Source organism: Kryptolebias marmoratus, linkage group LG2 (assembly GCF_001649575.2).
Source record: "Kryptolebias marmoratus isolate JLee-2015 linkage group LG2, ASM164957v2, whole genome shotgun sequence".
In the NCBI taxonomy this organism is placed as follows: Eukaryota; Metazoa; Chordata; class Actinopteri; order Cyprinodontiformes; family Rivulidae; genus Kryptolebias; species Kryptolebias marmoratus.
The window spans coordinates 9421393-9441234 of record NC_051431.1 but is presented as its reverse complement, the minus strand read 5'-3'; the positions used below and the strand labels follow the sequence as shown (position 1 = coordinate 9441234).

General features: G+C 41.1%; 2 protein-coding genes across 5 annotated transcripts in view; one reads left to right on the top strand and one right to left on the bottom strand.

The window, feature by feature from the left end:
- LOC108248434 (synaptotagmin-like protein 2) overlaps positions 1-19842 on the top strand; it is a 281347-nt gene that overhangs the window by 19991 nt on the left and 241514 nt on the right. The gene's annotated exons all lie outside the window — the stretch shown is intronic.
- On the bottom strand, positions 3452-8792 carry dlb (deltaB). Its single transcript, XM_017404050.3, has 7 exons — positions 8523-8792; positions 8203-8442; positions 8069-8126; positions 7727-7984; positions 6300-6661; positions 5627-5843; positions 3452-4898 (listed from the first exon to the last, which is right to left on the bottom strand). Exons 1-7 carry the CDS (start codon positions 8565-8567, stop codon positions 4177-4179), a joined length of 1902 nt encoding a protein of 633 aa, XP_017259539.1. The 5' UTR covers positions 8568-8792; the 3' UTR covers positions 3452-4176.

Genomic DNA, 19842 nt, shown 5'->3' with positions numbered 1-19842 from the left:
TTTATTGCTGCCAGCGTACGTACTGTACGTATTACGTAATGTTTTCTGATTGGTTTATTGCTGCCAGCGTACTTAGCGGTACTGTACACATTACCGTACGTCCCTGTGTCAGGGGCAGATTTTGGAATTCAGTGCACACATAAGGCGCCCCGGATAATAAGGCGTACTGCCGATTTTTGAGAAAATTTAAGGCTTTTAGGTGCGCCTTATAGTCCGGAAAAATACGATATATTAATGATCTCCCAGATGCTTGCCACAACCTTAACTAGGTGATATATGCTGACGATGCAGTAATTGTCACACAGGGAAAATACAATAAGACAGCTGGCACAATTCTTACAAATGCTGTGACAAAAATACACTTGCCTGTGAGATGTCTGTCTCTTGTTAAACACCAAAAAACTGTCTGCATGATGATTACTAAAAGGTCTGTGAAGTGCAGGACCACCAAACAACCAATAGTACTTCTGTGTTTCTGGAGGGAGAGGAACTGGAGCTAGTCACCCATTTTAAATACCTTGGCTAAATTTTAGACTCTAACATTACATTTAAAAAGCACAAAAAATGTAACTCAAGTAGTTAACTTTAACCTACAAAACTTCAAACAGATTAGGCCTCTTATCTCAACAGAGGCTGCAAAATATTACCTTTAACTGTATGATTTTATCACACATTAAATATGGCTTCACAACATGGTCCTTTGCTTGTGCTACTGCATTAAAACCTATTAAACTGCTTTACAAAAAAGCAAATAAAGCATTCCATAGGAGGCCACAGTCATATCATATTTGCCAAATTTTAGACCAATAACTTTTTAAGTTTTGAGAATTTCCAATTATTTAAAAATGACTGGCTTATAAGCCATTAATGGGTAAGGCCCCACCACCCCTAGAGGATTTTATTACAAAGAAAAAAGGTTTACACAGCACTAGGTTGACATCCAGGGGGGACTGTAAGGTTTAATTTAGAAAGTCTTCGTTCTCACAGAATGTTCTATCTAAAGCAGGGGTGTCCAATCCTGGTCTTCGAGGGCCACTATCCTGCATGTTTTACTTGTTCCTCTGCTCCAACACACCTGATTTGAATCAATGGGTGATTAAAAGGTTTCTGCAGAACATGAAGAGGTAATTTAACCACTGAATCCGGTGTGTTGGAGCAGGGAAACAAGTAACACATGCAGGATAGTGGCCCTCGAAGACCAGGATTGGAGACCCCTGGTCTAAAGAATGCAAGTGCTGAAACACACTGCCTGTTACCATTAGTGAGAGCTCCACTTATCTGTCCTTTAACGGGAAGCTTAAAGCATGGTTGGTTAGTAATCAGCACTGTGATCACTGAATTTTAAGTACCTTTGAGTAATTTCATTTTTTAGTTATTTTTCTATTATAGTTTGTAAACTTTTTGGGGGCATTTTGATACAAGCCTTTTAAAATAGGTTTCTCCAATTTTATATGTTGTTTTTATTTTTTTGTTTGAAATTGTATGAAAGTATGTATCCTGTGTTATTTGTTTTATGGGACTACTAATGGAAATTGGCATTCTGCTAATTCCGGTATATTTACAACAACATTGTATGTTCATTAATATGCACTGTCCCATTTAAATAAAACCAATCAATCAATGTTGTCTCCTGTTAGCAGCTGTGCTAACTCTTGAGTCAGTCCCCTGTATCAGTTAAATATAAGTCAATGAGAACATCAATGGTCCTACTGCATCATTACTGACTGGTTTTAAAATAAATCCTGAATGTTTAGGTTTTTTCATTCAAGGTATGAATGTCTGAATGACTGTCTCTGTGTGGACCTGTGATGGACTGGTGACCTGCCCACTGTGTACCCCCCCCTTTTCTGTCCACTGGAGACATGCACCAGCTCAAAAGAGGATGGATGGATGTTTTATTATCTAAAGTATCTTCTCTGTTTTCTGCTATGGATGACTTATGTTCCCATTCTTTTCTTTTTTTTTTATTCCCTGCTGTCATGTTTCAAATTTCTGCCATCACACAGGATCATCCCTCAGCAAAATTGCCACCTTGATGTGGTGTAATGATGCTGGGGGTTATGCTATCTGAGGCATTAACCTCTGGTAAAACTAAATCAGGAGTGAGAGTAAAGTGGGATTGTCTGGTGGAGGCCCCTGTCCAAGAAATCTTTAACTTACACCTTTGGGAGATTTTTTTCAAATGTTCTATGGGAGGTCAGGGACAAAGAATCCAGTTGGGCCATACTCAGGGCCCCTATTGCAGATGTGGCTCCAGGAGCTCTAGCCTGAAGGTCATTGATGCCTGTCATGGTGGCAACCATAGGTGATAGAGGCCATCAAGCTAAAGAAGGAGGCCTTTTGGTAGTGTTGTGTCGTCTTGAGTGAATGAACTTAACCAAATCATTTTATTAATATTAAAATCCTTAGCCTGTTGGATAATTAAATTAAAATATATCTCTGAATAAAACTCCAATATCTAATATTTAACACCTAAATGTAATATAAAGCTTTGTATTTATATTTATTATTGTGAATACTGTAAATATGAATATTTAAAACGTTGTGGAATGGGGACAGTGATTGAGCTACTTTGTTTGTCACGATTGTATGATACACAGTGTGCCATTTTAAGCTGTGATTGTGTCTCCATATACCTGAACCTCACTCTTTCATAAACTCACTTTGCACTCTCACAGTCTGACACTCTTTCAACCACTCAAACAACTCTCCAATTTACCTAATAATAAGTTTGTTTTACTTTATGTCTGGTATGTTTAAATGACTGTATGTTGTGTACATATGAATATATGTGTATGTAATTTGTCATTTATTTAGTGTAGCTGAGAACAAACCAACATCTACAAACCTCAATGAACTAAAGCAATGCTGAAAAGAAGAGTGGGCCACAACTCCTCCACAACCATGAGAGAGACAAACAGGAACCAATGACCTGAAGCAATGCTGAAAAGAAGAGTGGGACAATACCATGTGAGAAACTGATAAAGTCTTACAGATAACTACTAGTAATTGCTGCTGAAGGAGGTTTTACAAACTGCTGGATCAGGGACTGGATCCTGTTTTTCACTCACAGCTGTAAGATTTTGTTTTCATTTCAGAAATAAGGACACAGTGAATTCTGTTGTGTTTTTGTTCACTTGATTTGAATCCTTTTAGAACTTGGTAAAGACCAGATCATTTTACTATGTCCTGATACATAAAACTTAGAACTGAAAATAAGAGTTGGACTTTTTTATTTGACTAATGGGGATGTGGTTTTGTGAGTTTATGGTGTGCCTGTTTTCTGCCATTTTTAGGCAAATGTTTTTTAATAAAATAAACAGTTATTAGATAAATTAAACAGATATTTGAGCTTTAACTACCAGTACACTTTGAGCAGTCTTACTCTAAATTTTCACTTTCATCATCTTTAGTAAAACAAGATGTTATGATCAGAAACTTCTATCTGAAACCAGTTTAAAGAACTCTTTTATTCCACATCACAAACACAAGACAAACTTAAATAACATGAATGAAAATGTGTAACGTACTGTAACATAAACTTTGGCATGAACACAAAATGGCACAAGAACAAAGTTAGACATCATAAATTAAACTGTAAATATCATCTGAAGATATGGCTGACTTTGTGTGATAAAAACAGTTTTTCTTTTTAATTTACTCCCACAATGTGAGCTTTGGAATAGTTCACACATCGAGAGATGACATCAAATTTCAGCCTTCATTCAGCATCACATAAATATATCTTCACATCTGTCACAATAAAAGTCAAATCATAAACATAAGTTCTCAAATAAATAATATAAAGAATAAAAAATGATGGTGCGCACAATAAGGAAATAATGATCAAAGGAAGATTGAAAAATAACAACAAAAAAGATGCATTTTAGAAATGAAAAACATGAACATATTTCAGTAAAGATGTTGGTTTTCTGAAACGTGTGTCTGTGTATTTGGTTTGTGTTATAGGTCCAATGAACATTCACTCATATTATCTGTGTCTTTGGGTCTTAAGTTTGTTATATATTCTGTCAAAAAAAATTGTAAATCCTCTTCACCCAAACTGTTCATTTGTCAGAACCAAACTTTCTACTTTTTTATGTTCCTGTCTTCAGTCTGTATGAGGACAGAAAAACAAGTGCTGAAATGTTTTTTCCCTGTTTTAACGTATAGGTTTTATCTGAGTCCAGCTCCGGTGCCCAGCATGGCCTTGTCCCTCCACATGAAATCCTGCTGGTCCGCTCTGGCCAGGGTACTCTCCGCGGGGTTATGCCTGTACCCAGATCTGCCATCAGGACAGAGGGACAAGCTGAGGCGAGCCGTGCTGTTACTGATCTTAAACAGGCTGTTAGGACTGAGGAATGCCTCTCTCTCGCTGCCCCCCAGGTTGTTGACCGTTTCCAGGTCATTGTAAACTGCTACATCGCTCAGCTGTTTTCTTCCCTCCATTCTCCTCCTTCTCCTCCTCAGAAACATAATTCCTGCAATCAGAACCAGCACCAGGACAGCCAGAAAGCAGGAAACTGTAAGAGTGGTGGAGGAAGAGGCTTGGGAGGCTTGGCGTAAAGCAGGTTTGAAACTGGGCTGCAGAGTGAACTCGCAGCTCGGACCCATGAAGCCTTTGGGGCACTGGCATACAGGCCCAGTGAAGTGGGTGAAGCAGGTGCCACCATTCTGACATGGACGCGCACCACAGGCATCCGAGCGCATGCTGCAGTTTTTCCCAGTGTACCCCAGGGTGCAGGAACAAGTGTAGTCATTCACAGAGTCCTGGCAGGTTCCAGCGTTCTGGCAAGGACTTGAGGCACAATCATCGATGTTGACTTGGCAGTTGGCTCCAGTGAAACCTGGCTGACAGCGGCACAAAATACTCTGGCCCAGGTCCAGACAATCCCCACCTGTAGAAAGGATAAATACTGAGCTCATCCAAGTAACAAAACCATGTGTTAACTAGATCAGAGCTGATAACAAGCACACTCAGGCAGGAGCGCTAAGACACACACTGGGCATATTCACAAAACATTTCAAGCCAGATGCCTGCTGGCCACCTAGGTGTGTGAACAGGCCGAGGCAGAAAGTGAGGTTAAAGCCAACAACTTGCGTCGTAAAACTAAGGTTTTCAGCAAAACGATCGACATGTGAAAAGGTAAGTTGGCTTTTCCACTCAATAATGTGATGACATATATGTAGTGATAGATTAAACAACAACAGACTGATTTATTACCAAGGTAAGATACATGATGAAACACAACAACTTTAAATTTAGTTTAAAAAAAAAGTTACTCACAAAAAGAATTGCTAAAGTGAGATAATTAATTGTTTTAAAAATGATAAGGGAGACGTGCATCACACATTTAGTATGTTGAGCCCCACATCAATGCAGCTGAGTTCTGCTCCACGCCTTTTATGGTTGTACAACGATCGCTTAATTCCTGAAAGCTCACGTTCATGCAGAACGTGGCCGGCTCCATCTGGGATTTGTGCATAGTCAAAAGGAGCATATAGACGGACTGGTCTTTGTGGCCATTTGGTGGAACTGTTTTGTGAATGTGCCTTTTGACTGTGAGAAGAAAAACCATGATATTCACTCCTCAGCCACAAGATGGCGTCAGAGGAGAGCACTTACCGTTCAGACAAGGCCTGTTGCTGCAGCGGTCCAGCTTCTTCTCACAATTTGAGCCAGTGTAACTGGAGGGGCAGCGACAGGTGTAGCCCCCAGTCATCGTCTCCACACACGTCCCACCGTTGAAGCAAGGACCATCGGCACAAGTCATGGCGATAATCTCACAGTTCTTACCATAGAAACCCTGCGGGCAGGTGCACGAGTAGTCATTCTCCAAGTCCTAGAGATGGTGCACAGACAGAGCGGAATAAACGACTGATTTTCACTGTGTGTGCATGGTTTATAAAGTCATAAATACCAGAGGAATGTGTGTGACTGACTTGTTAAATACTGCTGTATCAATACAATAAATTTAGCCCATTATCCAGCTTCTTTCTTTTTAATTGAACTTTAACTTTCTAATTTTAGCACTTTTTGCTGCTTTATTTGTGAGTACAGGTTTCTCACTACAGCTTAGAGTTTAAAATGTGTTTGGTGTTCTTTGGTTACAGGGTTTTCTTGTCTTGTTTTGTTTTCCTGTTCTTAAAGCTGTGCTGTTGTAACAAGAAGGACAACCCCCCCACCCCTTACCCCTGTTGGTGGGTAGCTTAATGCCATCTTTTTGATTATCCCGAAATAAAGAGACACTTTATTCATGTAAAGTAGGCACATTCCCCTGAAAGGAATCCACACTCACATTGCAGCTGCCTCCGTTCTTGCAGGGGTTGCTGTCACACTCGTTGGTTTCCAGCTCACAGTTGGTCCCTCCAAAGCCAGGCCGGCACGTGCAAGTATAGCTGCCCTGACCTGTGTTGGTGCAGGTGGCACCATTAGCACAAGGCTTGTGGTTGGTACAGTAGTTAAGGTCCTGGTCACAGAAGAGGCCCCCCCAGCCCTCCTGACAATTACACTGCCACGGCTGGCTGCACGTTCCATGGAGGCAGCCTGGGTAGCGCACACATTCAGTGCAGGAGGGGCCCTGCCAGCCCATACGACACGTACAGCCCGCAGGGGCCTCACAGTAGCCATACTTCTCACTGCAGTCCGCAGAGCAGATGGCTGGAAAAGAGGTGGGGGTGGGGGGTGATTACAATGAGCACGCTTTCTTACACACACACACATATACATATGGGGCCCGTTGTTTGAACCCAGACCCGTCCCAGACTTCACTGTTGGTTAAGTATTAAGCCAGCAGCTGGTAGGCACACAGCCGAAGAAAAATGCTTTCTGTTGTCTCCACACACACACACACACACAGGGCACCTTGAAACGCCATAGGGCTTTGTCTCATTGGATGAGAACAAAAGGCAGCTGAAACAAACTGACTGTACAGCAGGAAACAGTACTGGAGTACCCTCAGATAAAAAAAAACTGTGTGCAGGAGATCAAACATCAAGTGAAAGCTGAACAGAGAGATTTATTAAAGCCTTTTTTGTAGCCTTATTGAAACTTGACTCAGATAGCTCAGTCTAAGTGTGAAAAGAAGATTTTGCTGCAAATGTGTCTTTAAGAACTGTATGGTTGAGTAGCTGGTTGCCTCTGAGCAAGAAGGTCCCATGTTTGAATCTCGGGAGCCTTTCTGTGTGGAGTTTACAGTTTTCCATGTCCACAATAACGTTTAGCTAGAGATTCTAAAATGATTGTAAGTAAAAGACTGTCTCTGTGTGGACCTGTGATGGACTGGTGACCTGCCCACCGTGTACCCCCCATTTTCTGTCCACTGGAGACATGCACCAGCTCAAAAGAGGATGGATGGATGTTTTATTATCCGAAGTATCTTCTCTGTTTTCTGCTATGGTTGACTTAAGTCATAATTTGTTTTTCTTTTAAAAGCAGAAAAATCAACAAAATTGTGTTTTATGTCTTTTACTGTCTTCTATAATGAAGTAATTTCCCTCAGGGTAAATGAAGTATCCATTCATTTGTTTCGAGGTTAAACACTTCAAAGGTTCTTCACTTACATTTCCCATGTTTGGCTCATTTTAATTAATCTGTGATCAAACGTTTGCAGCACATTATTTGACATAAAGGCAGGACTTTGTGGTAAAACAATTTGACTAAAGAACACAGTTTCTTTCCTGGATAAATTCAGATCCACAGCAGACCTTTGTGGCAGTAACTCACGCTCAGAGCAGTAGTTGCCCTTCCATCCCTGCAGACAGATGCGGTTGCCCTCCTCATCGCAGCTGTAGTGGCCCAGCGTGTCGTCCCGCGGCCGGCAGTAGTCGGCGCAGCCGTCTCCGAAGTAGAACTCGTCACAGAAGACGTGGTAGGAGTAACGCAGCTCGCTCTGCTCCCCGAAGTGGACGTCCTGCGACCAGTCCTCACCGATGGCCAGTCTCCTCCGGGTGGCCAGGCGGCTCACGAGGTTGTTGTGGTTGTCTGCGCGTGAGAACGAAATGTTTTTGTTTCCAATTCAAAGATGTGAAGGTGTGCTGTGATGTTAGTCGGTGGGTGGAAGCGTACCTGTGTATTCTGTAGGAGATTCAGCGTTCCAGGCTTCAATGATCAGAGAAAAGGTTCCCTGAAGAGGACAAGGAGCATCCATGAATCCAGGCGCACAGGTGTGAGCTTCTAAGGCCCTCTGATGGGGTACTTACCGGCCATTTGAAGTGGAACGGGACCCTGATGGGAGCGCTGCTGGAGATAGACGTGTGGTCCGCCCGGATCACGTTCGTGTGTCCGGTTCCGAAGGTGCACGGCGGCTCCGCTGAGATCACATCCTCGGGGTGTTTCAGACAGATCCTGAAAAAGATGTGACAGTCTCTGTGCCTTCTGCACATGCGCTGTGCTGTGTGGAAGGAATGAATCTTCAGCTCGAATACTCCGGAGGACAGAACCTGCAGCAGAGAGGTGAAGGCTCAGAACCGGGTCAGACACTTGGATCAAGTTCTAATGAAAATAAAAAACAAACACTTACCACATGCAATAAGGCCAGAGCCAAGAAGTATCTCAGGTGCGTCATTGTATAAAAATAAAAGAAGAAAAAGAATTGAAGTCAGATCCAAACAAATGTCCTCATCCAGAAAAAAAACAAAAAAAACATCCACCGATTAAAACCCTTTTAGAAAAAAGTTCTTCAACGTTTCATCACCGACAGTCTGGTCTCCCGAGCCCTGAATCCTTCCGTTCTGGTGCCGTTTGGACGCTGCGAGACTTGTTCTGGTTCTGCTGCGTAAAGACGCACAGAGCTTTTATACAGACCCNGGTAATGGATCCTGCGACCCCACCGTCTGGACCGCAGGAGTCTTCGAACCGTGAACACCGGATCTCCATCGAAGGAGACACCGGGTGGGGGGTGGGGGGGGTGGTGCTGAAAGTTTGGATCGTGTTGCCTTTGTCTGGACCTCATGCGAACAGCTGTATGATAATCAGCTCCAAAGCCCCGGCTATTGTTTGCTCAGAGGCGTCTCTGCGACACACACACACACACACACCTGTCTCTGCAGGTGAACACATATGGACTGTTTGACAGAGCTTCACCCCTCCGCTGACGTCAGACCTGCCTGTTTGTTTTGTTTTTACAGACCCAAAGTTAAAGTCTGGTGTGGTTCTGAAAATAAAGTTCTGTCTGCTCAGATCTGACTTTAACAATAAAACCAGTGAAACTGATCCCAGAGCTGCCGCGTTACAGGAAGCGACAGTCCTGTTGGACTGGAGCTTCAGTTAGGGGTGGGGGCACCTATTGATATTAAAATGAGCACAGGGGGACGCGTGCTTGAGAACCCCCCGACACGCTTCTGTGCAGGACAGCGTGCGTGTGTGGGGAGGGGTGTGTGTGTAGGGGGGTGAGAGACTGTAACATGAGAAACAGATCACTTCTACAAACATTTACAACTAAATCCAAAGATAATTCAAGGGAATCTCACATCAATAAAAATGTCTTCACTTTCAAAATTTTAGTTTTAGCCACTTTTACATGCTGTGTTCAAAGAAAGGGGATTTCTTAGTTTTACTGTTAGGAAATAAAGTTTCAAATATAAGAGCTGAGATATCTGATTTAATATAAAATCAGGTCAATTAAAAACATCTAAAACTGACAAGTTGATCTTTAGCAGAGCTGTATGTAAAAACAACAAAGACTAAATCAATTAAAATACTTTGCCTTTCTCTTCAAACCCCAAATCAAAGACATGGTTTTACCTATGACACCACAATGTTTAGTCTTGTCATCGATAATTTTGATTATTATACATCTATCCATGCATTTCATACCTGAAATGCTTTAAAATAAATTTGACAGAGTAAAACTCTGACATTGACATAAACCAGAGTTCGTTGTATGAGCGGAACCAAAAACCAGACACTGAGGCAGAGTAAAAAAGGTGATTTTATTTACAGGTGCGCATATAAACAGTGGGGAACAACCAGGAGGATCTGAAATGGCAAGGAGGAGCAAGGTGAGTCGCGGCTACTGGATTTGTTTGACCATATAGTATGAGGTTAGAGAATAATTGTTCTTGTCTTACAGGTCCGAGGAATGACGAGGCGCTGAGACGAAGCAGGGTTAACCAGAGGCAGTCCAGGAGGAGAGGAGTCCAGTGTGAGGATCTGGAGTTTTGTCCCTGCCCTGCTGACGGTGCCACTAACTCTTCCTCCCCAGCTGTATCTGATTTCACCTGACGAGCAGCACCTGCATTTAAGCCTCCAGCTTGTTCCAGATCTTCCATGGAGCATCGTGCCTTATGGATCAGAATCTCAGCCTCTAGGTCCTGATACCAAGCTCACGGCTACGCTAACTTTTTGCTTTGTACTTCTCCTTTGCCTCAGGTTGTGCTGCTCAACTTTCTGTAATCACTTGCCTTCCTGGAATTTACCTGGTGAACTTACCTGGTGAAGCTACCTGTTGCTGTTGGTAAGAATTACGGTGTTCCCCTGGGATGGGGGCACACCGTCCCAGGGTAGGTGGAATTATGGGTTCCTCTCTGTTAGGGGGTTCAGAGCCGGACCATAGTCCGGACAGGGCGTCAGGCTTGACGTTCTTGGAGCCAGGTCTGTAGGTGATAGAAATATTAAATCTACCAAAAAACAACGACCACCTGGCCTGACGGGGGTTGAGCCTCTTGGAGGTCTGTAGGTAAGCGAGAATTTTATGGTCTGTCCAGATCAGAAAAGGAGTTTCAGTGCCCTCCAGCCAGTGCCGCCATTCCTCTAGAGCCAGCTTGATGGCCAATAGCTCCCGATTGCCGACATCATAATTTCTTTCTGCTGGAGATAAACAACAAGAGAAGTGAGTACATGGGTGAATCTTATTATCTGTAGATGACCTCTGGGAGATAATGGCTCCCACACCTGAGTACGAGGCATCTATTTCCATGATGAATTGAAGTTTTGGATTTGGATGATGTAGAATAGGAGCGGAAACGAAACGCAACTTCAACTCACCAAAAGCAGCCTATACTTCGGGGGTCCATACAAAAGGCTGTTTGATAGACGTGAGCTGAGTGAGGGGGGCAGCCACTCTGCTGTAGTCTTTTATGAAGAGGAGATAAAAATTGGCAAACCCCAAGAACCTCTGTAGTTGGCGTCGATCGGAGGGAACTCTGCCACTGCTCTTGTCTTTTCGGGATCCGTTTTGTAGTACCCCTGCCCAAAAATGAAGCCCAGAAAGGTTATGGAGGAAACACTGAACTGACATTTTTCAGCTTTGGCGAAGAGCTGGTTTTGTAGAGTCTCTGGAGTACTGTCCGCACCTGCTGCCGATGTTGAGTGGGATCCTGAGAATAGATCAGAATATCGTCCGGGTAAACAAATACAAAAATGTTCAGGAAGTCACGTAGAATGTCATTAATGAGCGATTGGAAGACTGCAAGGGCATTGGTGAGTCCAAAAGGCATTATTAAGTATTCGAAGTGCCCCAGAGGGGTCTTGAAAGCAGTTTTCCACCCATCTCCCTCTCTTATCCTTACCAGATGGTATGCATTACGGAGGTCCAGTTTTGTGAAAATGGTGGTGGAGTGGAGTTGTTAATGGGCCAAGTCAATTAAGGGCAATGGATACTTGTTTTTCACTGAGACACGGAGACTCTTGTCTTTCTTCTCCACGAAAAAGAAACCAGTGCCGACAGAGGATGTGGAAGGACGAATGATACAGGACGAGAGAGATTCCTCAATGTAGGTTCTCCAGCAACCGGTAGCTTCACCAGGTAAGTTCAGCAGGTAAGTTCAAGGAAGGCAAGTGATTGCAGAAAGTTGAACAGCACAACCTGAGGAGAAGGTTGTGCCGAAGGTGAAGTACAAAGCAAAAAGTTAGCGTAGCCGTGAGCTTGGTGTCAGGACCTAGAGGCTGAGATTCTGACCCATAAGGCTTGATGATGATCTGGAACAAGCTGGAGGCTTAAATGCAGGTGCTGCTCATCAGGTGAAATCAGCTACAGCTGGGGAGGAAGAGTTAGTGGCACCGTCAGCAGGGCAGGGACAAAACTCCAGATCCTCACAGACATCACTTAAACTCAGCCCAAAGAACAGTTTCAGGTTTTATTCTGTCCCATTCATCCTACAAACACAAATTCTTTCTCTAACAACAGAGGCGGGGGGTTTCTGTTTCATATTTCTACACATATTTTCTAATAGAGACAATGTTAAAGGGGTGGGGACTGAAGGATGCAACTACAGTCTCCAAAATTTCACAGTGGTCATGTAAGCATTATTTTATACATTCTTATACTGCTTTCTTTTGCATTATATGATTATTACGACAGAAATATTGTTGATATTCCTACAGGAAGTAACCACAGGGTGCACAGAAAGTGCTACAGCATAATTCAAACGTACATCAATAAAATCACTTTAACATGCTCTTTAATATCACCAAAGGTTTCATTTTACTTTTTGTATTAACAAATCTAAAATGTAGAAATAAATGTTTTTGTTCAAACTGAACAAATCTGGCATCTTTTGAAATATCTCTTATTTATAGTGTCACAAATAAAATAATCATTGCTGGGGTGGTTTGCAAAATTGTTTAAGCTTTTTGTGATTAAATAAAACGATAAATTCAGATCCTGTCAACTGCAACTGTGTGGTAATCTTAATTGTCTGCCAACATTGCCCGGATCAAATTAAGGATGAGACAAATAGATGATCCAAAAGCTTTAGTAAAATGAAAACACATGACAAGACACAAGATGTGAGAAGTAGTTGAATGATCAACATAAATTTTTTGATTAAATTATTTATTTTGTTGTTGGCTAGGATATTTTGACTTTTGTAACTGAACTTTTGGATCATACTATTTGTGTGTGAATAAACCTGTTTGTTTCATTCTTGTGTCTCGTCACCTTTTGCGAAACAGAACAATTCATCCTGGATGTTCTGAGACTAGGGACAGGATACGGTTTCTCTCAGAGGAGAAGAGGCAGCAGATGGAACATTGCTCCCTCTCTGCTGCTGTTGTCTGGATTATTTACAGGCATGTGACACACGTGTGCCATGGGCCATGAGAACAGAAGAAGTTAAATTACCCCCCACTCTCGGACCGCCCATCACTTCTCACTAGCCAGCATCTGCCTCATCTCCAGTCGTACAGCAGCTTGGAGATCCCTCTCCCTGAGGACCATGGGGAGGGGTGCTGGCAGCAGAAAACCTGACCCTCACAGGCCCTTGGGGGAGAAGTCGGCCTGTTGAGGCCACTTCTGCAGTCTGGCCAGCTGTCTGCTGCAGGACAAAAGGAGGACTGGACGTCTGTCTTCTGGTTCTGTTTGTGAGCACAGCAAAGTCTGAAATTTCGTTATCTAATTAGGTTGATTATTTTTTCTCATTAAGATTCTGGATGCTGAACAGTTCTTTAGATTAACTAGTTATTCCAGGAGGGGGTTTGGGGTGTGTTGTTTGTGATCGTGTGTCTGTGTGTGTGTGTGGTGGGGAGGCTAACAGGACCAGCAAATAAGATAATATTGTTTCTTGTGATGGACTTGCAACCTGTTCAGGGTGTACTCCGCCTCTTGCATATTGGCCACTGGAGATAGGGAGCAGTTCCCCGCGCCCAAGAATGGAAACAGGGTTTAAAGAAATGTTTCCTGCCATGAGCAACACATATGCTGAATATATGTTTGAAATGATTTAATGTTTATTTCCTTTGATAGTTGTTCAGAAACTTATCCAAAGAGTTATCCTGTTATACAAAACCTAAAGCTGTATTTTTCTGGACTCTTATCCCATTATACAGAACCTTACAGTATCTCATCCAGAACCTTATTTTTTATAAAAAAAATCTAATACAGTATCTTATCCAGAGCCTTGTTTGGTATACAGACCCTCATACAGTATCTTTTGCAGAATATTATCTTGTAATACACAACCTCACAGTATCCTATTTCAGAACCTTAACCGTTAAACAGAACCTTATACAGTATCTTATCCAGAAATGTATCCTGCTATACAGAACATTACACCAAATCTTATATAGTCTTAAAAATATCTTACCTAGAACCTTTTATTGCAAATCTTATGTAGTATCTTATATTTAGTCTCATTCTGTTATACAAAAACTTCTACACTATCTTATACAGAATTCTATACAGTATCTAATCTAGAACCTTCTCCAGAGTATCTTATCAAGAACCTTATACAGTATCTTATCTAGAGTTCTTTCTTGTTTTACAGAACCTCATCAGTATCTTATTTTGAGTCTTCTACAGTTTCTTATGTAAAACCTTAAACACTATCTTATTTACACTGCATTTTTGGTCTCTCCTGGAAAAGAGAATTTTAATCTTAACGAAACGTACCTGGTTTAATTAAAGATAAATAAAATAAATGTGGACACCTATACAATATCATCTTCAGAAATCTATCCAGTTATACAGAACCCTTACAGTATCATATCTAGAGTTTTATCCTAGTATACAGAACCTTGTTAAAGTATCTCATCTCGTCTCTTATCTAGAATCTTGTACAGTATCTTATCAAGAGTCTAATCCTGTTATACAGAACCCTATACAGTAATTTATCTAGAATCTTATTCATTGAATATTACCCTGTACAGCACAGAAGCATTCAGAGTCCAAAGGAGATGAACCAATCTGATACTAATTCTTGAAAAGAAGAATCAGGGCTTCAACAGAAAAATCTAGAGTTCCTCGGGGTTCAGTGTTGGGTCCTAAACTCTTTATTTTATACAAAAATTATATTGTCAGGTTTTGTTGTTGTTGAGACACAAGGATACAAACTGGTGCAAGAAACTCAAGAAATAAAGATTAAATGAATCAAAGAAAAACAAAATGGCTGGCAAGGCATTAGACTCTTTACAAAAAAAAAGCTAAATTCCAAAAAAAAACAAAAAAAAAACAAAGCTCTGACTTGGCAACAAAAATACAAAACACTGAGGAACAATGAGGGCATGAGGAATAAAGAAGGGAACATACAAGTATGTCGGACTGAAGAATCTAAGCTAAGGAATGAGGTAAGTGGCTGCAGCTGAGACCAATGAGAATGGTGAATAGGTGTGAGGTGAGAGACCAGACTGAGGAATAGAAGGAAGTTGATGGCAGAGGGGAAAAGAACTGAACACAAGAGATTTTAAAACAATACGGAAACACAGAGAATAAGCATAGCAACAAAACCCAACATATTCATAAAATATAATAATAATAATAATAATAATAATAATAATAATAATAGAAAATGTCTGTGTGAAAAACTGGTCCCAGCCCCAATGCAACAGCTTGTAAAACCTTTAATAGCAGCAATAACTCTCAGTAAAAGTTTATCAGTCTCGAGGTTGTGGAGGATTTCAGGACCACATTCTTCACTCCAACATTGCTTCTGGTCTTGAACCTGTACGATTTGTGTTTATTTTTTGTTTTTTTTTCTCATTTGGATATTTTGTTGTTTTTTGTATGTTTACCTGTCCTTCACCTTTGTCATTTCCCTCAGTTATCCACCTGCTCTCTCTCAATAATCACACCCATCCTGGGTTCATTCTCAGACACTGTTCAGTCATACTGTTTGCTTCCTTGTGTTGTCAGCCTTTTAGTTTGTTCATGAAATGTTCAGTTCTTCAGGTGATCTCACTCGTTATGATCAGTTACCTTTGATCAGCAGCACCTGGCTAGTACTTTCTCTCTTAAATCCAATGGAACCCTTTTCCTTTTTGGTTTAGTTTTTTTAGTAAATAATGAATATCTTCAGTTGTGATTCAAAAGCCGTCACAATAGTTCTTTAGTCAGCTCTGAGTCGATCCTTCAAACACACCTCTCTAAGCTCAGTTCTTCTGCAGCCCCAGTGGCAGATGGGACATGAAAGAGGGAGCTGGGAGGAAAGAGAACAGGTGGGGTTGAAAACTGAAGAAAAGGAAAGGTCACTGGGGCCAATGGGGCAGGGGGGGATTTAGAGAAGAATAAATCGATGGATAGATTTTTTTTTTTAACCATATGCCCAGTGGCTCTTATGAAATGCAAAAAAAAATCTATATAATGTTGAAAAAAAAAGTGCAAAATGAACATGAAGTTGTTTGTTTTACAACTATTTTCACTTCAGTAAAATGTTTTTTTAATGTTATTTTATTCATTCTGTGTTCAGTCAGTTTATTGGGTTTTATTCTCATCATGAACATTTGTTCAGTTTATGTAACATCAGATTAGACTGGTGAAAGTTATGTGAAATGGCAGAAAACTACGTCTTAAAGGATTCAGTTCAATTCAGTTCAGTTTATTTCTATAGCGCCAAGTCACAACTAAAGTCGTCTCAGAGCACGGTACAAAAACATTCACGTACATCAAGAGCCAATCAGTAAATGTTATCTAAGGAAGCCTGCAGATTGTGTTGAATCTTCACTTCGTCACTGTCTCCCATCCTGAGCAGCACATAGGCAGCAGTGGAAAGGAAAAAGAAACCTCCTGCAGAACCAGAACCAAAACCAGGCTCAGGACCAGCAGCCATCTGCTTCGACCAGCTGGGATTAGAGGACAGGAAAGAGACAAATACAGAAGAATTCACATTCATATTTACGCTATTTACACTGAGGCAGAGAAAGTTGTTTTTTATTTAGAAGACTGAGGGGAGGGGGGTGATCAGAGCAGAATCCACTTTTACAGCCACTCAGAGTTAATAAAACCTTTTCAGATGGTTCAGCTTTAAAAGCTCCACAAAGAGTTGAAGGTAAAAGACAGGTTCTTGAATACAGCTGCCTGTTCAGGACCTCAGTCCCCCACCCACACAGAATAACATAGCCCCCTGCCAGTCAGCAAAGGAGGAAACTCCAGCAGATTGTTGGATCACCCCCCACCCCCTCTACACACACACGCACACACACTCATACACCTCCTGCTGTTGCACGCTAGCCCCACCCTGACAGCTGTTTAACTAAAGGAGGCAGAAGGACCTACAGGAAAACAATGCAGTCTGATTTAACGGTGTGTGTGCGTGTGTGTGTGTGTCAGTAATAATTAATCCTACAGCAATCCTGTATAGACAAACTTACACCTCCATGTGTCAGCATAAGGATAAAATTCTGATGTTTGTTAATATGAGCTGAAGAGTTTTGATCAGAATCAGACCAAAATTACATTTGTGAGGCAATAACTCGATTCTTACAAACAGAACGTAAACCTCAGACTGATCTGAGTTGTTAATCCACTACCATAAATCTTTCATTAAAATTATGCTCATTCAGCTATTTGTTGCAAAACACACAAAGCATGTTTAACACAGACTGAAATAATTGTTGAACAGATTGAAGACACCCTATGTCAGATGCAGCAAAGCAGCCCCTCCTCCATGTTTCACTGAAGGTACAGGGTTCTTTCCTTTGGATGTTTCACCTTTGGGTCTGTAAACACTGAGCTGATGGGACTTGTTGCCAAACATCTCCAGTTTTGTCTCATCTGTCCAAAGGACATTCTCCCAGAAGCTTTGTGGTTTGACAAATTCCAGTCTCACTGTATGGTTTTGTGTCCTCCTTGGTCATCGTCCATTAAGTCCTCTTTGGCTCAAGTACGGGGAATCCAGGTCCTGACGTGCTCAGAAGAGTAATGTCCAGACTGGGAGGTAAAGTTGGGGAGGCTCCCATTTATTTAATACATATTGAGCATTGAGTGAGATTCAATGCCCAAAGTGGCGGTCTATGGCAGCTTGCAAAAGAAAGGCAATATTGAAGCAAAACCAGCACATAACAGAGAGCGGTAAAAAACTGTATCACCTCCCCACACCCTGAGCTGCCCATTCACCTTGACACCTACACTATATAGACTTCCCACACACCACCCACCAAAATTCATAAGCAATGACTAATTTTCATTGGTTAATATTGTAAATATTTTATTATTAATATTACTTTTGCCAGTTTCAGTTAATGTACTTAACTTTGTGGGGTTTTCTTTTTTTTAACAAAAGTGTACAAATTTGTCAGTGTAGGTCTTTACAAACAAAAAAAGTGGTTTGTCTTTTATCTTGTTATTATTGTCCGCTTTTGAAAAGCAGGTGATAATGTTCTTTTGTATGTGTGTGTGTGTGTTCATGAGTCTGTTGTGTTAGCAAAATAGCTCATGAACCACTGGATAAATTATAATGAAACGCTCAGAAAATAATCGTTGGATGTACATGTATGACTGATTAATTTTTGGAGTCAAACTAATTTCAGATGACCATCACAGCTAATCAACTTCAGCCAACTCAAAAATGGCTGTGACTCAGTCGGTTTTTACAGATATTGTCATTATCGACACAAGCCTTCAGTCAGGGGGGATTCTAGGATCTGACCTTTAGGGATGCTCAGTCCCCACTGGCTCCGGGCAAGAACTCTCTCTGTTCTTCTTTTTCTCCTTGTGTCAAAAATAATTTAGGAAAATATTAAAAGAGAGAATAAAACTCGCCATTCATGAAATAGGTGTAAATATGAATAAAAACTTTTCTGTTAGCTAAATAATTATTTAGATGTTTGCTCTTATACTAATCTATGCCCATTTTCTCACCTGCTGCTTCCAGATCTTTAATCCCTCTCTTTAGTCTCCTCTTCCACTTTTTGCACAAACACATCAATTTGGACTGAAGTACTACAGAGTATTCTTCAAATAAATAAAGCAAAGAGACACTGTAGGCCAGTGTGCTGTAAATACAGCAAATGTTGGAGGTTGGTAAGAAGCCTTGGTTATATAATGTCACCACAGTCAGCAGGCTCATGGTGCTGTGGGACAGTGCAGTTTTACACCAACAAAACCTTAACATGTGTTCAGTTTGTCCTGACTGATGTGGGCAAAACAAAATGCTTCTGCTGAAAGAAAGACAAAACAAAGCTGTGGTCAGACGTTTACACATGCTCAGAATGGGCAAGATTGTGACATTCATTTTGGGTTTAAAATAAACAACTTGAACCATTCCTTTTCCAAGGTGGAATGATTTTTAACATACAACTTCAATGGCTTAAAGAACAAGAATTTAATGTACAAGTGCAAGTGTTTTCTCTAATCCACACTGGGTCAGAATTATACATACAGATTAAAATATATCCTTACACCCTCATTAAGGAAGCCATTTACGTTTTACAAGAAAGACCAACTTAAAAGCTGAACCAAAACGTGTTTTGAGGCCAACATCAGTGAAAATATAGACATAAAATATGTTATTGTAAAAATTTTAAATTAACAATAAAAATACTATTTTTTTTTCTTTGGGTAATTCTGAATATTGAAGAAACCACTCAGGTGTTTTTGGCTTTTTCCGTGACCAACCCGGAAGTCTGACGTCTGCTGAGCCACTGAGGTTCAGCAGTTCATCAGTGAGTGGATGAATACCTGTACAAAATAGTTCCGTTTGTTAGAAATAATTGTTTGAACCAGCCAGAAAATACCACTGGAATTTCATTTTTTTGGCTTCCCAAAAGAAAATAAACTTCCTCAGATTTGGATTCATAAGCTTCAATGTGAAATGCCTCACGTACACTGTAAATTACCATTGCTATCACCCGTCTAAACAGCCAATGCCCACTGTGCAATATCTACTTTATGTACAATATCAGAATATGTGCAATATCTACTCTACTCTATGTGCAATACCGGAACAGTGCTGTTTTTTAGGCCCGAGCAGCGACAGCGCTGCGAAGGCCTATTGTATTTCGTGGAATTCTTATTCTTCTTATTAGGCCCGAGCAGCGACAGCGCTGCGAAGGCCTATTGTATTTCGTGGATTTCTTCATTATTATTTTTCCGCCACTTTACGCGGCTCTTTGGACGACTTCCCATATTCAAAAACTCACCAAACTTCACAGAAAGTTGTCCCCCGTGTGAAATCGCGTGATTCTAATGT

What these genes read in the sequence shown, in the direction of transcription:
- dlb (XM_017404050.3), bottom strand. Translation starts at nt 8,567, where the DNA reads ATGACGCACCTGAGATACTTCTTGGCTCTGGCCTTATTGCATGTG. An exon ending in CTCTGGCCTTATTGCATGTG is followed by an intron (nt 8,443 to 8,522) that starts GTAAGTGTTTGT and finishes TCTCTGCTGCAG; the next exon opens with GTTCTGTCCTCCGGAGTATT. An exon ending in ATCTCCTACAGAATACACAG is followed by an intron (nt 7,985 to 8,068) that starts GTACGCTTCCAC and finishes TCTCACGCGCAG; the next exon opens with ACAACCACAACAACCTCGTG.